Source organism: Fusarium odoratissimum (assembly GCF_000260195.1).
Source record: "Fusarium odoratissimum NRRL 54006 unplaced genomic scaffold supercont1.81, whole genome shotgun sequence".
NCBI classification, from domain to species: Eukaryota; Fungi; Ascomycota; class Sordariomycetes; order Hypocreales; family Nectriaceae; genus Fusarium; species Fusarium odoratissimum.
In genome coordinates this window covers 9,539-29,640 of record NW_022158747.1, presented here as the reverse complement: position 1 = coordinate 29,640, position 20,102 = coordinate 9,539, and the positions used below count along the sequence as shown (strand labels likewise).

The window sequence follows — 20,102 nt, the reverse complement described above, 5'->3', positions numbered from 1 at the left end:
ACGTGCACTACAGCGGATCGTTACCAGCGTTACAAGTGTATATACACCTCCCCTTAGTCTAGGAACCGCGGGTGCTTCACAGCAGGGTAAACGGCCGCATACCTAGACTGTGGTACTAGAGTTAAAATAACGTTTGTATACTAAGCCTGTTAAGGTAAGGTAATATGACTTCTGTTGCATTCTATGCAAAAGGATTCTGAAGTAAGTTTATGGCTTCTTCTCTATTAGTAGGCAGTTAGTGACGAGAACAAAGCCTTCGCAAAAGGCGGTTCACCTTTTTGTGGCTAACAGTAGCCCGTCTCAAGTTGGCATGTGAGAGCTGATATGCACATGGCAGCAGGACTAAAGAAGCTAGCAGCTCAAAAAGATGCACACCAGGTATTCAACCTTATTGCCCCAATGCATCCGTAGACTCTCATAAGACACCAGTGGCGCACTTCCCCCGCAATTAAGGGTATGTAATTTGCCACAAGGGTCCTACAGCAGTCCCTCGAGAACAAATGCACGACTACCACCAATGTGACCCCTGTCGCTGTCACTGCCACATGCCCCACGCATGATGTGGAATCAGTCGATTGTGGTGCGTGACTCGTTGTGTAGTGCTTAATTACGCCTCAACTAATCTCCTTCCTCCTCGATCCATTGTGTCAGGCCAAAGTCTAGACCATATGGACCAAGATGGGCAATTAGCCCAGATTGAATGATTCAACCTAATTAACCCAAGAAAACCAATATGCTGCAATTCTCACAGTAATCTGTTTATATATAAAAGAATTAAGATTTATGCTCTGCAGTCGCTACCCTCAAGATTACTTCACCTCGAGCTATGTCCTTGACAGTGATATGACTGCCCGTGCAACCAAGCTTGAACACGAATATGCAATTTATTAAAGGGGTTCTGCAGGAGCTAAGATCATATATTCCTCTTTTGACTCGCCCCAGGAGCCAGGAACCCGTCTGTCGGGTTATTCCGCCGCGATACATCAACCTTCTTCATATATCATTTCATGGCTTGGTCTCGACCTGCAGCGGCAGATAAGAATTAGTCAGGGTCTCCATCTAACTCAGCTCGCTACCATTAGCTCTATCAGCCCTATACATGGGGAATGACTCTTGGCAACGGCATCGAGTCATTGCTCAAGACGCGAACCGTGCGGGGGCAAAGTCTATCCGAGCTGTCACTAATTATCTCGAACAGATTCAGCCATGGCTCGTCAAGTAATCGAGTACTGCCGCCCAGAGCGTCGGGGCAACCGGCAGCTTGATTGTACTGGGCATAGCTCCAGAGCTATCCAGATACCTGTTGGCTCGAGCCGGGGGGGGGCCAACTAAGCAAGCTTAGTTGGCCACAAAAAGGCGGGACAGTCACAAAACGGTGGGACACCCGTTGGGCCCGATTTTTGGTGTGTTTTGCGGCATTTTCAATGTATCTTTATTCTGAAGGCGTTAACAGAGGTGAAATTGCTGAATTAATTGAAATGAAGCTTCTTGTGATAATATATCTGCTATTAACTGTAACTGTAAGAGGGAAATAGCTGCAGCGGCGGCAAGCTTGCCTGCCGATTAATAATGCCTTCTCTAGTAAATTAGGTACTTTCCTGTCCTTCCTAAGGCCTGTGACTGGCTCCTATAGCAGATCTTTCTTTTTTAATGAGGGAAATAAGGGCATTGCGAAATTGGGCTTGGTGTTAAGCCGGGCATGGTATTAAGGGCACCGTTAGAAGGGGGGACTTGTAGTTAGGTAGGCAAGGCGGCGATAAGGGCATCGCGATTTCCTCTTCTTCTGATAAATTAATAAGGCTATCTTCTTTATTAAAATCAGTATCAGCTGGCGGTTATGTAAGTTGAAAATCGACAGAGTTATCGCTGTTAAGAAGGCCGGTTAAATCTGCTGCTGAGAGAGGCTTTGCTGCAAAGCCGGCGTTGCAAATAGCCTTATGAGCTTCTGGGGTAAGCTAGGTATTAATTATAAAGTAATCTTCCTTCTTCTTTAGTTATAAGGATATCTCTGCTTATAATGTATTAAGAGAAGTGTATTCTATATCTCTTTTGGTATATTTAAGCCACTATTTAAAGCGTATCTTCTTTTTAATGCTATTAATAATAACCTCCTTTTTTTACTGCTACTTAGCTTTTATCTCTTCTATTTGCCGGATTATAAAAGATTATATATTCTAAAGCTAAGATCTCTGCTTAGCCTTTGCTCTTACTTTAATAAATTTAGCCTATTATTTATAAAGCTCTTCTAAGCTTATATTATAAAAATAATTTCTTACTGGTTTTCCTTGCTTTTTATGCTTTCTCTGATAATATCTCTTTTTAATATGCTCTTGATGATTAGTAATATGCTTTTTTATGATATCTTTAAGTATAATAGCTTTGCTAATAATCTTCTATATAGCTTTAAGTCCCTGGTGTGTTAAGGAGCTTAGAATATTATAATAGCGGTTACTGATATCCCTTGCTGTATTAGAGGCTAAAGGGAAGTGATTTTCTGCTGGTAAAAGTAAAGATAGCGCTGGATTGATAGCCTTATAAGTCTTTAACTTCTTCTTTAGCAGATAACTAACCGCTGGCACCTCGGTTGGCAGGAAAATGCCTGACTTTTTAAAGCCGGCGATAATATGGGTAGCTATAAAGCCTTCTTTAAAGATCTCCTAATATTATAAGAATTAGTATATAAAAAGAGGGATCTTTTAGAGAAGATGTAAGCTGCTAATATATACCTTAAAGGAGCCTGTAAAGTCACGGCAGTTAAATATTAGATTTCCCTTCTATAAAGCTTCTTACAGCCTTTTTTAGTGTATATTTTTTAACTACTGAAAAACGCCTAGGTTTATTGGTTAAAGTATATGTGTTAAATGAGGAAGAAGGAAAGTAATGAGGATATTGAATTTTATATAATATTCTCTGAAGGCAAAGGAGCCGTGACCGGAGAAGCCATTGATTATAAGCAACCGCCATATAAGCTCTTCTTCCTCCTTTCCTTCTATGCCCAGAGGCGTATTATATAGAGTAATAGGGTTAAATTTGCTTTTTAGGTGCTTATTATACCTAAACCACTGCTTAAAATCCAGCTGATAATATTATATAGTAGTAGATTTCTCCTAAGATTACCAGTTAAAGTGCTTTACCTACTTAAGCATTATCTCGGCGTTAGAAAAAGCTATTTCTAACTATGTAAAGCATATATTAGGATCACTATTGATATCTAACTACTTGATTATTAGAAAAGCTTTGAAGATAAGCTAAGGAGGAGTAGTTGCTTCTGCGGCGTTACCTATACTAATTATTATATAAGTCTCCCTATTTTTCGGCGAAAATACCTCTGTTAGAGTCTTCTTCTTAGTATGTATGATGAGGTATTATATATGCTTTTGCAGTATTTTAACTCTAATTCTGGCTTAATTAGTATTCTAATACTCTAAGGCACTAATCCTGTATCTGGTGATAACTTCAGAAAGTTATTTAAACCACTGCTTTATCTCCTCTACGCCGGCTTCTTTATACTTATAGCGAGTAGCTTCTTTTAACTTTAAAATTAATATATTAAGCTTAGGATAATTATTACGGAAGCGACTATATTATATCTTTAAGACCGGCTGCATAGCAGCATCACGGCGGCTTCTTATTATATTTGCTGCATCTTTAATCTTGCCTTTAGAGGCCAGAAGATCAGACTTCTATATCTAAATGATAAAGTATATAATAGCTTCTTCTTTGCTATCTAAAAGGAGTTGCAGCCGGCCCTTATTTGGCTTAGGAACTAGGCTAAAATCTGCTGTTTTAGCTTCTTTAAGCTTCTTAATGATATGCATAATAGATAACTTGTAGGAGCCCTTGTACTGCCGCTTAGCATTGCGTATTAAAAGAGGCTTTCTTATTATATTAGAAGCATTATAAGAGAGGCCCTTTTAGAGTTATTAGCGTAAAGAAACCACCGCTTAAGCTGCTCTGATATTTGCATTTAAAGGCATAATGCACTTGGATAAGAGTACTTCTTTTTTGGCTAACTGGCGTCTAGATTTGGGTTGATTTTATATATAAAATCGAGGAAATTCGCGATAGCCGGCGGAGCGGGGTTGTCCTACCGTTTTGTGACTGTCCTGCCTTTTTGTGGCCAACTAAGCTTGCTTAGTTGGCCCCCCCCCGGCTCGAGCCAACGGGTAACTGCATCTCTTTAAGCTAACGACTACTAGTAGCTCCCTGCTAAATTCCAAGACATGCCTCTTTGCTAAACGAAAGTGAAAGCATCTATACGATTGGCTAGCTGTCATGTCACTGGAGCCCACTAGCATACGTTAGCCTTAGGAGATACGGCACTCTGCCTATGCTGTTTTTAGCCATGGTGGGTAAGCCGCGATTTGCTAGTCTCCTCGGTAGCAAGAGCCATTTTATCCCTCAAGGACAGATAAGGCACAGATAAGGTCACACATTTAGGTTAGACCAACCAAGACGTCAGTATCAGAGGTACCTATCAGCAAGGATTACAAGGTTACAAATAAAGCATTGCTGATAATACATCCTGCAGATCCCTACCTTTGCTCTCACTGCTCTACCACCTTGAGGCTTGTATCTATAGCGGATCAATTAGCAGCCAATCAATACCGAGACCAAAAGGCCCACAATACGTTAAGTGTGCCTTACCGGTCATTAAAGGAGTAACGGAAAATACTGTGGCGTTTTTTCCCTAGCATCTGGACTCTGCGGTATGGTATTGGAGCTTTGCCCCCACCACCAAAATTCCAAAGCCATTGCTGTTATTCAAATGTGGATCCCACACAGTTTCAACGCGTTGGTCATGATAGCTGTCGACTTCAACCCTGGAAATCCGTTGAGGTCTTGTATGAGGACGACCGCGGCCAGCTTGTAGTCTCAAGCATGGCGTGGCTCCAAATCAATCTAGATCGCCGCCTTGGTGGCACCGGCCACGCGACCATAAGCCCTTGAGTGATCCAAAGCACCCAACATCAAGAGGCTGAAGTAGATGAGACACATAAGGTGGCATACAAAGTGTAATAATTTTATTTATCTTGCAATACTCCCCAAAGTCAACTGAGTGGTGAATTTCGTGGCCATCGAGTATCGGTGATACTAATCCTAACCTTCTGGACTTTGCCAAGCCCTCGGCATATTATTGTGGAGGGATTTAGCAAAGCCTGCCACGCACCACTTCAAAGGTATGTCTACTGCTGTATTGTGTGTTGTGCCTTTACAAGGTGTTGTGGCCTCGGGTGAGTCACCACGCTGAAACGACTCATGCATGAAACAACCACCTTGGACCCCGGGAAAGGCAGTTTACAGGTAAATGTACATTTAGAAGAGTCTAGGCCCACGTCAAAAATAGCATCGATCCCCTCTCTGAGTCTCAGGCCTCCGTTCTTCGCTATTTCACAGGTCGAGATAAAGTGTACAGAAATAGGGTTCTGTCGGTGACATTACGAGCTTCAAGGCTGAAAGAAGGCGGAATGTAAGCATCTACGATTCCTCTCAGCTAATTAAGGACAAAATAGCAAATGTCAAACTTTGCCATATACCTTCACCTTAAGTATAAGCATATTAGTAATCTCGCCAATGATAACATACCAGGGGACTTCCGTTGCATAATGGTCTACACTCCGTGATATGCCTTGGATACGAAGCCATCTAGCCTTTTGTGCAATGTAGCGATTTGTAATTCGAGAAATCACTTGAGCTTCTTTTATTACTTAAAATAGGTAGGACTAGAAGGATCTGTTATTTTATGCATTTTAATTACCTATACCCCCTCTGGTCGTGACCTCCGCGAACTCTTACAACATGGGAGGAAATAGGTTAGCTTTATAGCTATTTATACTTAGTTGACTTATTAGGGATGTTAGACTTAGCGGTGGGTAATAACTTTTAAAACCCTCCTCTCTACACATGGCCTACATCTACCTATCTATATTACAATATATAACTAAGCATCTATATCTATCTACGTAAGGTGCCAATAGATAGATATAGATAGATTTACCAGCCTGATTATATCTATAGAGTCTAAATTCCCCCTCTAATATGCCAGTCTATCTATAACTACCCTTTCCCGCCTCTTAACAGAAGCCTACTCCAATATTAATACTAGTCCTGATTCTTCCCATATCCCAGGAGGCGGCTCTAGTCGAGACTGGGCTTAGTGACTGCGTGGGATGCCTTCTTGTTGTCTCTTAGCTCGACACGAGAAGTCGTGCAACTTTCCCGCGAGAGGTCGTGCAACTGTTCCATAACGTGGCTCCCGTGGGTCATCCTGCCCAGGAAGCTTTCGGGAGAGCCACCGGCAGAGGGGTGCTTCGCCGGCCGAACAATGCCCCTTTGGATCAGAATATGATGAAGCGGCGCCTTGAGGCAAGGCAGATTAGCAGCGATGACGCCCAAGAACAGCTGTAGGGAGGTACAGGTGTCTAGGCGAATGTTAAACAAGGCATCCCTACAGACTCCAAAGCATTTGACGAGGATAATGAGAAATACAAGGGCTGCTGCTGTCGCTGCTAGACCGGCACCCATTAAACCGCAAAGGAGTATCTTTTCAAGCGGAGACCGATGCATCGCGTAAATAAACGTAAGGGGCATAAGGGAGATGACGAAATCACAGAAGATATGAAAGGCTGAAATATTATTAGCTTGTTTGCCGCTTAGGCTCTTTCTAAGCTTCCTTTCACTTACAGTAATGCGTAATCCAATAGCGTCTAAAACCTTCCACCGGGATACACCGGGTATCGGGAGTCGGAGCCCACAAGCCAGATAGAGGCCGACAGAGAGCCATCTGTACACACGTGGCGACGATGATGAGACACACTTGGAGGACGATAAGGCTTCGTAAGGCCCACCTCCACGCTCTCTCGTCCTTGAGGCGGAGCAGCATCAAGCACATGGAGATGCGTATAACGTTTAGCGCCCAGAAAAATATGAGGCCCATCGCGGCTTCGATCGGCCCAACAATAGAGGAGTCTTGGGTGTATTTCTCAATAGCCCGACCGTACTTGCTATACTCCAAGACCATCAAAGAGTACCAAGTAGTTGTGAGAGCCTGCAGCCTCGGGTGGTTAGCTCATATATAGGACGCAGGTGAACCATATGCTTTCCCGCCAGCAGCTTTGTATCTTGCAAATGCTCGCTCTCTTCACCAGTACTTACAAAAGCAAAAATCAACGTATAGTCATCCCAAGCGAGACGCCATCGGGGATAAATACGGCAATAAATACGGGCCACTGTGCTGATAATAACGATGGCTATAACGATGCTAAATGGTGCTAGATAGGTGGCACTATGGTCCGGGCCAAGGGTGGCGGATTCTGACGTGGGCGCCGGCTTATTAGTTGCACTCGCCATAGCAAAGGAAGATTTGATTCTTTTCGGAATTGAGGATCAGGCCAGATAAGGTTGAAGGTTAAGACTGCCTGCCGTATCGTGTAAGACTATTAGCAGTTAAGAGAATATTACATCGATCAGAACCAGAAGAGGGGTAAAATTTCCTTCTATAACCTCCTATCTGGAATAGATATAACAAAGTGGACTACGTTGGCTCGCCATAGTGTAGCAGCTAGGGAGCGAGTTATAGTTCAGCTAGAGACATAAGCTAGAAATAAATGCCTAAGGAATTATTGTCATCGTCATTTATATTAATGTAGCGCCCGCAACAGCGATTGGTGATATAGATGGCGGCCGAACTAACTAGTGTATAGTAGTTACATTTAATTATTGTGGCTTAAAGCTATACTAAGAGAAACGGCATCTCCCGCTCTACGAGGCAAGCAGCGGGCGACATCTGATCTCGGCCAGTCGATGGCGTCCATATTGTTCACTACTAGGCGCTTTAGATGGAATTTGCCGGCCTGCCGCCTTTTAATCTTTAATAAGAGTGATACGGGGACCTTTTATGCATTTAGCCTAGCCAAGCCAGGACATTATCTCTGCAGGCCCTTAGCTTAATTATTAATAAAAGGTATATGGCGGCTAATATATAGGTATATAAGTGCCTAAATAAAATAATATACTAGGTGCCTAAATTATATTAGTAATTATCGCCCTAATTGGCCAGCATATATTAAATAAAATAATACAATCTGCGCTTTATATAATAGTAATATAGCTAATAAAAATAAACTAAAGCTATTAGCTTACCTTCTTGGATAATACTTATTAAACCCTAATAATTAAGTTTATATAAGAAGTTTTATAATATTAGTAAGATATAAGTATTATAAGAATTAAAATAAGTATATATTAATAATTAGTATTTTAAGTATTATAATAGCTATTATAAGTTTAAAATAAGTAAAAATATAAAAGAAATAACATGGTTAATAAGTGAGTGCACCAGATAAGCGAGTGCACTACTGCACTATATAGTATTAAAAAACCTACCCTATAATATCTTTTTATTATAAATAAAATAGCTAAAAATCTAATAAAAATATTTCTTATAATAGTATAGTAAACTTTATTAAATAATAATTTTTAAAGATTTTTAGCTATTTTATTTTATATAGTAAAGCTTAATTATATAATATATAATATAATATAAATAGATTTTAAGGTTTATAGTTATATAGAATTTTTCTAAAAATCTTAAAAAATTTATATAGCATACTTTAAGACTCATATATAACCTATTAAAATTATAGCCATTTTAGGCTTAGTTTGAATTTTTAAAGAATTTTTTAAAACCCGGATTTAAGGTGGAAATAAGACTAGTGCACTCGCTTATCTGGTGCATTTGCTTATCAACCACGTTACTTATAAATTTATTAATACTAATATTAATATATAAACTTATAATATAATTAATAAGTATATTTATTAAATAAGTATATTAATTACTTTCCTTAACCTTTTTAAATTATAGCTTAAAAAGGTTATAAAAAAGAAACTATAAGTTATATTTATTAGGTTATTCTTAATAAATATTAAATTTAATAAATATTAAATTTAATAATAGCTGCTAATTATATATTAGCTTTATATATAATTAGCTAGCTTTCTTAAATAAAGTCTATAAAAGCTATTAAAAGCTCTTTATACTAATAATATATAAATTATTATAAAATATATATTAACTATTATTACTTTATTTTAGAAGAAATAAAGGTATTTTAAAGTTTATAATAGCCTTACTTTAAGCTAAGAGGGAAAAAGGGTTTTTAAATAAAGATTATAAATTAAGTATTATATACTTTTAGTAATTATCTTAAAGATATATAACTTAACCTATTTAGGGTTATTATATAATACTTAATAATAGGTATACTCTTATAGGGAGGGTATATTTAAGGAAGAGGAGGTACTAAGTATAAATAAATATAATAAGGTTTAATTTATATAGACTTATTAAGAGAAAACTAATAAAATTAATTATATAGCTAAGGATTTTACTAAGATATATTAATAAGGTTAAAGCTAATTACCTATTTATTACTTCCTTTATATTAAATACTATTATAAGTTTAAATAGCTATTTTAATATTTTAATTAAGTTTAAATTTTCTTTACTTAAATTAGCTATTATTTTAACTTCCTCTTAGTCCTCCTTTTCTTTTTTTTATTACTATTATATTTATAATCCTTATTCTTATTTATAAATTTATTACTTTCTAAGATACTATTAATATTATTAAAACCTTTAATTATAAACTTTCTAGTATTTTTTACTTTTTCATTTAACTTACTTAATACTTAGCTATAATATATAGCCTGGCTAATTTCTAGAAATTTAATATTATAATATTATATTAATCCTAGGTATAATAATTTTATATAATTATAATTACCTTAATTTATAATCTCTTAAATTAAATACTAATATAATATTAATTAATATTAATAAAAAAGTAAAAAGTATAAAATATTATAATTATAAAGTATTTAAAAAGCTAGATATATTTTATTTTAATAGTTATCTTATTAATAAAGGTAAAAGGGTTAATATAATATCTATAAGGTTATATATTAAATAGCTAAGAAAAAATATTTTAATTTATAATTTAAGCTATTTACTTATAATAATTTATAATTATATTTATAACTATTAAGATTATAATAATCTTTTATTAATTATTTATAAAATTAATTAAGTCTTTACTTAATATAATATATATAAAATACCCTAGATAGTAATTAAAATTCTTTACTATCTTACTTCTTTATATATACTTTTTTATACTTATAATAAGCTTATATACCTCTTATATCTACTTACCTATTTTAATTACTTTATTATAATATAACCTTAAATATATCTTATTATTACCTAAACCCTATTATTTATAAAATAAATAACTCTTAAGGACTTAATTTATAAAGCTTTTTTTTATAATTTAAAAAGTCTTAATACTTTTAGGCTACTAGGGTTATAGTATAATACTAAGTATATTTTACCTTTAGTTCTTATTATTATATATTACCTTTCTTTTTATTTTTTATTATACTACTTTTATTCTCTTTATTTTCCTTATTTATATAATATTAATAAATATTATATAGCTCTTTGCCCTCTTTATAGTCCTTTTAATTATTTTATTTATTTATAATAAAATTAAGTATTATATACTAATATATATTACTATTAATATAGCTATTTATAGTAATATACTTAGATACTATTAGTTATAGCCTTCTTAAATTGCCTTATATATTTAATTAGATAATAATAGCCTTATTTTATTATTTATCTTAATTAATATATTTACTTTATTATATATAATCTGCTATTTTATATAGTATTTTTATATATATTACTACTTAAATATTAGATATATTAATACTAAGGCTAAGTATATTTATTATTATAATTACTTATTTATCTTTATATTACTTATACTTTATATTACTTATTTAAAACTTAAGCCTTTTTGCCTTTTTATCTTATATATTAATCTCTTAGTAGTAAGTATTATACCCTAGCTTTATAATTAGATTTTTTATTACCTCTATGTATTAATAGTAAATAATAATCTTAGCTAGTTATAAGTACTTTTCTAGCTTCTAATTAATTATTACCTTTACTTATTTAATAATAGTAATAACTACTTCCTTAATAGTTAAGGCTAGGATTAATATAATATTATATATTATATTACTATATATTATCCTTACTTAGATTATAATAATATCTTCCTATTATATATTAATTAAGTTAAAGAAAGTTAGTTTATTTATTAATAGAAGTATTATAATAAGATAAATTATTTATACCTTTATTAATATAAGGGTGCCTAGCTTATATAACTTAGGTTAAAATAATAGGCTTCTTTTTATAATTATATAATATTTATTAATAATAACCTAATTTACTTTAGCCATAACCTGCTAAGACTTAAGAAAGTCTAGAAAATACTTTATTATAGCTAACTTAGGTATTATAAATATAATTAATATATCTCTTAGCACCTTATTACTTCTTTACTTAATATAAGATATTCTAAGCTTTTAGTATTAATTTATTAAATTATCTTAGAGAAATATAAATAGGATAATTACTACTATAAGTTTACTAAGGCAGCTAGCTATAGGTAATATAAAGTAAAGACTTTTCCTAGTACTTATTTTTATAATTTTAATAATAAGGCTCTTATTTATTATAATTATATCTACTACTTTTTATTACTTACTATAAAACTAAATATAATCTTTATATAATTAACTTAGTTTTTAATTAATATTAACTCTCTAGAGAGTCTTTTATTATTATAATTATAAATTCCTTATTACCTTATAATATAATAATAATATTTTTTATTTATGCCTTAATATTAGGATTTCTCTAAATTTATTAATAGTAAATAAGAAACTAAGTAAGTAATACTACTTCTTATTAATAAACTAGAAGTTAACTTATTATTTATTTATCTTAAAATACCCTTTTATAATAAGCCTGTTATATATTAGCCTAGTAATTAAGTATTTATAATAGGCTTAAGTATCTTAGGGACTCTCCTGCTTTATTTTATTATTATTATTACTATTATAGCCCTTATTTGCCTTATTAATAAGACTAATATAAGTTATTATATTATTATAAAAATAATATTAAGTAATTATAATAAATAGATATTTTTAGCTATTAATAGTAAATTCTTTTTAATAGCCTTTAAGGCTTATTTACCTAAGGATATAGGTTATTTATATAGATATTTAATATAATCTAAGGCCTAAAAAGCACATCTTGGCTTTTATTTATATTATATAAGGATAGCTACTTATATCCTCCTTGCTATTACTTTTATTACTATTACTATTAGTCTTATATTTATTTTTCTTATTATTATTATTTAAATTATTAAGTATTTCTTTTAGTACTTATAAGTTAATAAATTGTTTTATTTTATCTTAGATATTTACTTATATATCCTTTTAAAATAGTAATATAAGCTATAGGTAGTAAATTACTAAGGTATTAACCTTATATAATAAAAAGTAATATATAACTTTAACCCTTTTAGTTTTTAAGAATCCCTTATAGTATTTAGTTATAAGTATAATTAGCCTATAATTATAAAAAATATTTAATATATTACTATTAGTAGTATTTTAATATTATAAGATAAGTAGTTCTAATAACTAGGTAGCTTAGTTATTATAAAGGTAAATAATAAATAATAAATATTTTAAAAATTCCTCTAAGTAATTATTATAATAATATGCCTTCTTTTTAAGAAGTTTAAATTTAGCCTCTAAGCTACCTTTAACTTATACTTTTTATAAGGTAGTATTAATTTATATTTTATAAAATATTTAATTATTACTTTTTAATAGTAATTAAAAAAGACTATTAATAAATAAATAGCTTATACTTATATTTATTATATTATTAATAAGTTTATCTTATAAAATCTTTAGTAGTTTAAGCTTAGTAATTAGTTAATTTTTATACTTCTTATAAAAAAGTATATACTTATATAATAATATCTTAGCTATTTATAAGGCAGCCTATAATATAAATTAAATACTAAGTATATTAATATAAATACCTTTATAGATAATATCCTTATTATTTTAACTAATTAAACCTAGTATTACCTCTTATCTACTAGTAGTTATATTATAATTATAAAGTTAAATAATAAACTATATTAATATAATATCTTAACCCTTAATACTATTAATAAGAAACTAGTATATTATCTTAAATATAATTTTAAAATATCTTAGATTCTTCTTCTTAGCTTTTTATTTAATTTATTCTTATTTTACCTTCTGCTAAATATATAAAGCCCTCTTATTAATTATATATTTTATAAGAAATACCTAAGAGATAATTATAATAGCTAAGAGCTTAAGGGTAAAGTTTATATAATTCTCCTAAGTCTTATTATCTTAGATATTAAGTATAATTAAGAAGCTAATAAATATATTATTATACTTAATTACCTTAGTAAAGTAGTTAAAAATAAAAATATAAAAGGTAAATATAATATTCTTAAGGAGTTTATATAGCTTATTAATTTATAATAATATTAGTATAGGCTTAATTTTATTCTTAATATTAATAAGTTTCTTAATATAATTTATTATTATATTAAAAGTAATAGTTTAGCCCTTAGTAAGTTTAAATAATAGTTAATTAATTATATTCTTATAAGATATAGCCTAAATAGTATAAGTAAAGAATTAAAAATAAATAGTAATATACTTTTTCTAAGTCTAGTATTTAAATTAAAAGTAAAAGGGTATATTATACTTTTTATATAATTCTTTCTAATTAACCTTAAATAATATATTTTATAAGATTATATTAGATTTAATTATATTAAAAGCTTTTTAAATTAAATATCTAATAGCTAATATGGTTAATAAGTAAGTGCAATAGATAAGTAAGTATAATAGCTTAACCTATACCTTAAAATCCAGATTTTAAAAGCCTATAAAAAGCTTAAATTAAGCCTAAAATAGTTATAATTTAAAAGTTACTTATTTAACTATAAAATAAAGCTATATTAATTATTAAATAATTCTAACTAATTTATTTATAATTAGTATAAAAAGAGCTTATTTATACTATATAATTAAGCTTTATTATATAAAGGAGATTTTTTAAAAATCTAAAAAAATTATATTATATAGTTTATTTTATACTGTTTTTAAAAAAACCTTTATTAGGCTCTTAGCTATTTTATTTAAGGTAATTAAATACTATAAGGTAAGCTATTTTTAGTTATATAATACAGTGTTATACTTACTTATTTATTACACTTACTTATTAAATATATTATATATATATATTAAAGCTTAGAATTATTCTTAGGGTTATTTACCTTTAGATTATATTTTAATAAGATAAGGTCTCTTAGGAATTATTTCTTATTACTAAAATCTTTTAAGTAGGCTATTAACCCTAGTTAATAAAGCTATATATTAGGTATTACTAAGTTGCCTATCTCTTTAATAACCTTTATCTCTTTCTTTTAGGCCTCTTTAGACTTTACTTAAAAGGCTTATATAGCTTATTAAACAGTAAGCTTAGCCCTTACCTACTTAGTATTTAAACTCTCTAAATTATAACCTCTTATAACTTTAAAGTATTTATTATATAAACCCTTAGTAAAGAGCTACTAATAAAATATATTATCTCTCTAGTAAGTTAGGTTTATATTTACTTTAGTAATATTAGCCTTCTAGGGACTAGGCTTTAGGTTTAGCTTAATATTATATACTTTCTAGAGGTATTTATTTCTTTATCTTAAGTTTATACTTATAATCTAATAGTTTATAATAAAGGTATATTAGAACTTTCTGCTTTTAGGCTTATTAAGTACTTTAATTAGTTAACTAATATTTAAAATAAGTAATAAAGCTAATATCTTCTTATTACTTTTAATAAGGTTAAGTACTTTAGCCTATAACTTAATTTTATTAATCTCCTTTTTTATAAGTTTATATAGTTTATTATAAAGATATACTTAGATTCTTTAGTATATAATTATATACTTATATAACCTATAATATAAAAGGCATAAGTTATTTATATAATTAAAATATTCTATTATATTAACTTAATAATAAATAGTAGTATTAATAGTAATATAAAAGTAAATTAAAGAATATCTTTTTTTAAATTTATAATAACTTAAACCCCTTTTACTTACTTTTAAAATAAACTTACTTTTCTTTTATTAATAATAGCTAATATAAGTATAATTACTATATCTTTATATAATAGTTAAGGTAAGCTCCTAATTAGGTATTATATATAAGCTACCCTTATTAACTAATATATATTAAATCTAATATTTACTATTAAATTTAATAATTAATTATATTTAAAGTATTTATTTAAGGAAAAAAACATTTTATTATAATCCTATAGTTAAAGTTTATAGATTTATAAGTTTTTACTAAGATTATATTATATCTATTAAAATTAGTTTATTAATTATTAAATAATACAAGGGATGCTGTTAGGACCTGTTAGGTAGTGATTAAGGCCTCTAAAGAAGAGTATAATAAGTAGTTTTAATTAATTAAATAGTTTATAGTATTTTTAAATAAATTAAAATATTTAAGGCTAGGATCTTATGTAATATATACTTATCTGTAATATATACTTATTAACTATATTACTCCTGTAAAGTTTAAATAATATTTCGGATAGTATTCTTAATATATGCCCCAGCACCTCCCTGGTGCTTTTCCTCTCCTAACTCAACATTGCTAGCATGTCTGTCCTCTGCAGAGATACCTACACTACTGATCTCCCTCAGGCCTGTGTAGATATCAATGTCTTTTGTTCTGATGAACAATGGGCGGTGTGCTGGCTCATAGATCCAGCTGTAGCCCTTCCAGAGTAAGTAGAGGAAAATCAGTAGCGGACCGGCGAGGTAGAGCTGGAAAAAGGTTGTTGCATCCAGGTTAGGACCGCCAACAGGATAAAGCGCGACGTAGAACTGAGCAATCAGAGCAAGAACGCAGACAAGTAAGCATATCCAGGAGCCCCAGACGCCGCAATTGGCCTTGTAGGGAAGCTCGTCCAAGGTATGACCGTTCATGGCCCTGTTCGAAGTTAGTCATCGAAGGAACAAAGCAGGCCAGAAAACAACAGGTGATTTGCTTACCAGGCCTTGCGGAAGCGGATATGAGCCAGAGCGATGCCACCGTACACGAAGAGGATAGTAAGACCCGACAGAGACAGGAGCCAATTGAAGATGGTACCACCATTATGCGCCAGGTTAATGAATGCTAGCAGCCCAAAGAGAAGCTGAAGAATGATCACGGGAATAGGACGACCCTTCTTGTCAACGTAGGCCATTTTCTTTGGGAACATTCCTGTACAGTAAGTGTGTGTTAGCGTCTCAAACAACATGTTCATATCATCACGCAGCACGCACCATTCGCAGCGAGAGCCTGAAGCGTTCGAGTCGAGCCAAAGGTGCACGAGTTAGCAACACTCATAACGGCGATCAGGATAATGGCGTTAAAAATCGATGGCAGGACCTTGATGCCAGCAAGCTCAATTGCAATGACAAAAGGCGACCCTTGCGACGCGGTAGTCGCACTGCCGTACAGGGGACTGTTTGCCGGTACGACGAGTCCAACAAGAAGAAGGTTGACGACGTAGAAGATTCCGATTCGCCATGCGACCTGATTCGAGGCCCTCGGAATCTCCTTCCTTGGATTGGTTGTTTCCGCAGCAGCCAGTCCTGTCAGCTCGGTGCCAGTGTAGGCGAACGCTGCAGTGACGAAGACGCTGCAGAAGCCGTGGAAGCCATTGAGGAATGCGCTGTAAGGATCGTTCCTGTTTCAAAATCCATGTTAGCCTAGTTCAGCCACTTGGAGGCATGCATAACATTACCAGTATCTTCCACCGATGTAGCCTCTGTCGTCTGTTGGAACGCCGCCACAGTTGATTATTATTCCCAGGATGATAAAGCCTATGCAGGCGAGTATCTTCATCAAACTGAGAGCAAATTCGACCTAATTCAATAATCGGTCACCTCATTGTCCATATATCTCAAGGCTGGGAACTTATCAGACCGGTGGGAACATACCTCGCCGTATCCCCTAACGCCAAAGAATTGAATGACCACCAAGGCGACAAGTAGCGGGACGATCCAAGCACTGTTGTTAATACCGTGCGAACCTGGCCAGAAATGGATCATGTTGCAAGCAGCGGAGATCTCAAAGGGAAGGACAGTCAGCCAGCTGATGGCGTACTCGATGCCGCACGCCCACCCGAGGGAGGGATCAACGAAGCGGCAGATGTACATGGTGAAGGCACCGTTGATCGGATACAGGACAGTCATTTCTGCGAGGGCCTGCATCATGAGGTATCTAAATGATCTATGTCAATATCCATCAACTGAAGGGAAAGATGCTTCGACTTCCACGTCGAGGGAACATACACCATGACACCTGAAGAACACACGCGTTAGCTATCGCATCACGACCAGTGCAGGGTACACAACTTACCAACAATTAGGAAACCAAGAAAAACAGAAGCAGGTCCACCAGTCTGAAACGCAGTTCCAGAACCGATGAACAGGCCAGCACCAATTGCACCACCACTTAGAAAAGCGACCATTAGTTGGTATACAATTGAGTACTTGGTATTAAATCCTTACATGGCAATCATCTGCATGTGCCTGCCCTTGAGATTTTTATGGAGGGGATTAGTCGTCCCGGCCTCTGGGTTATCGACGGGGAACTGCCGGCCGGCCGTGGAATCGACTGTACCCGATTTGGAGTCAGCGGCATCGCTGCCGCCATTATTTTCGTTCTTAAGACTCATCGTGACGAGGACCGAGGAGAGGGGAGGGAATGGGTAGGAATGGGAGAAATGAGAAAGAAGAAAGAAAGAAGTGTAGAAGATGGAAGGCTACCCCAATTTTAAAGCTCCAGGCAAATCATGTGCCCCCCTGTAGGAGCCATTACTTACGCTGCTGGCACGATACTGCCTTCCTCAATGGAGCACTCCGTACAGCAGCAATCAATTGCTAATGTGTCCAATTGGCGATAGTTTGGCAATAAGCAGCCTGTTCCAATCTTACTCCACGCCATGGCACTCCGTCAATGAGGGGAAATAAGAGCCGGCAGATCCGTCCGAGGAAGGTGTATAGCGTGACAGGTGATGCTTCATTACACTCGGTATCATGAGCTCTGATATCATTGGTAGTTCTCCTATGCTCCTTATCATGCTCGACACAACTACCTGCCATTTGCGGAGATGCGGGTAGTATGTATGGATTCCGGGCGACAAGGTTCAGCTTCCCTAAATGACCTAGTCGCGGCCAAGGCGATACGCGAATGCTTGCTCAAAGCTTGTCTCATGACGTCCTCGTCTACCTGAGTTAGGCGTAGATTGCAAAGAGGTGCACCACTAATATAGTTAGCTCGAACCCTGGTCAAGGCAGCGTGCCGGTTAGCCGAATGGGAAACTACTTGTGGATTTAATCTACTCGTGGATCTGACTTAATAGAAGCCCTACTCTTTAAGTAGGCAGTAAAAATATAAGACAGGGGTAAAAAGCTAAAATAGAGGATGACTACTTTAATTAATTATAAGAAATTAAATAAAATAGCTAATTTAATAGGAGTTTTTAATTTATATATAATAAATTATAAAAAATATAATAAAATATTTTAATTTCTATATTAATTATAATATAGTTAATAAGTATATATTATAAATAAGTATATATTATAAAAAATCCTAGGCTTAAATATTTTAATTTATTTAAAAATACTATAAACTATTTAATTAATTAAAACTAATATATTTAATAAGTAAGTATAATAAATAAGTAAGTGTAATACTGTATTATATAACTAGAAATAGCCTACCCTATAGTATTTAATTACCTTAAATAAAATAGCTAAGAGCCTAATAAAGGTTTTTTTAAAGATAGTATAAAATAGACTATATAATATAATTTTTTTAGATTTTTAAAAAATCTCCTTTATATAATAAAGCTCAATTATATAATATAAATAAGCTTTTTTTATACTAATTATAAATAAATTAGTTAGAATTATTTAATAATTAATATAGCTTTATTTTATAGTTAAATAAGTAACTTTTAAATTATAACTATTTTAGGCTTAATTTAAGCTTTTTATAGGCTTTTAAAATCTGGATTTTAAGGTATAGGTTAAGCTATTACACTTACTTATCTATTATACTTACTTATTAACTATATTACTTATTATATTTTTCTTTAAAGGCCTTAATTACTACCTAATAAGTCCTTATATTATAATAATAAAACTGCCTATATTTAATAAGATTAAGTTAAAAATTATATATCCTTAAAGCCTCTTATATTATAACCCTTTAAACTTTTAAAACCCTTCTAAAAATCTTATTATATATACCTTTATCTTTTTATAACCCTATTACTTTCTTATAATAGTTATTAGAGCTAATAATTATTTATTTATATAAGACTTTAGTATAGTATTATTATATATAGGAGCTTATAATCTTTTTTTCACTAAGCTAATAACCTTTTTAAGAAAATAAGATTCCTAATATTATAGCAGGCTAAGACCTAGTATAAAAATATATAATTATATAATTAGTTAATAACTATTTTTAAAATTAAAATAACCTATTTAATTAATTTTATATTAAATCTTTACTTTAAAACTAGTAATTTTTAATATAATTTACTTATATTAAAGCCTTAGCTAAATCTAAGTTAATACTTAAATTAATATAAAAAGCTTAGCTAAACTAAGACTAAAGTAGCTTAAAATAATAGTAATTAGGTTAATATAAAAATAACCCTAAGTCTTAGATTAATATAAGAATAACCTTATATCCTTTAGTATTTTAGAAAACTATATAGCTAATATTATATTAAACTAAGACTTAATAATATATTAAAGAATTACTTAATTAAATAGTTATAGGTTTTAAAGTTAAAATAACTAATCTATAAGGTATTATATAAGTATTATTAGTTATATATAAAAATAACCCTAAGTAACTTAATTAGTTATAAGAATAATCCTAAGAAATAACCCTAAGGGATCTAAGAGTAGAATTCTATCTGCTAATAAGATTATAAGATAAAAGTTATATACTTTTTAGCCTCTTTATTACTAACTTTATATACTTTCTTTTTATTAAGTTTATAATCCTAATCTCTT

The 20,102-nt window shown here is 32.0% G+C and overlaps 2 protein-coding genes across 5 annotated transcripts; both read right to left on the bottom strand.

The window, feature by feature from the left end:
- Nucleotides 1-6,138: 6,138 nt before the first annotated feature.
- Nucleotides 6,139-7,350, bottom strand: FOIG_16421 (uncharacterized protein; the record flags this gene model as incomplete). Its single annotated transcript, XM_031217866.1, has 3 exons — nucleotides 6,139-6,626; nucleotides 6,685-7,048; nucleotides 7,156-7,350. 3 exons carry the CDS (start codon nucleotides 7,348-7,350, stop codon nucleotides 6,139-6,141), a joined length of 1,047 nt encoding a protein of 348 aa, XP_031052419.1.
- An 8,207-nt stretch (nucleotides 7,351-15,557) lies between these two features.
- On the bottom strand, nucleotides 15,558-17,991 carry FOIG_16420 (uncharacterized protein). 4 transcript variants are annotated; one of them, XM_031217862.1, is made up of 8 exons: nucleotides 17,574-17,991; nucleotides 17,422-17,516; nucleotides 17,355-17,364; nucleotides 17,001-17,283; nucleotides 16,805-16,926; nucleotides 16,341-16,747; nucleotides 16,068-16,278; nucleotides 15,558-16,005 (listed from the first exon to the last, which is right to left on the bottom strand). In XM_031217862.1, the coding sequence occupies exons 1-8, from the start codon at nucleotides 17,738-17,740 to the stop codon at nucleotides 15,588-15,590; spliced, it is 1,713 nt and encodes a 570-aa protein (XP_031052415.1). In that variant the 5' UTR covers nucleotides 17,741-17,991; the 3' UTR covers nucleotides 15,558-15,587. The 4 variants fall into 4 exon arrangements, with proteins under 4 accessions (XP_031052415.1, XP_031052416.1, XP_031052418.1 ...); XM_031217863.1 differs by having other exon boundaries at nucleotides 17,422-17,991; XM_031217865.1 differs by having other exon boundaries at nucleotides 17,001-17,364.
- Nucleotides 17,992-20,102: the final 2,111 nt, after the last annotated feature.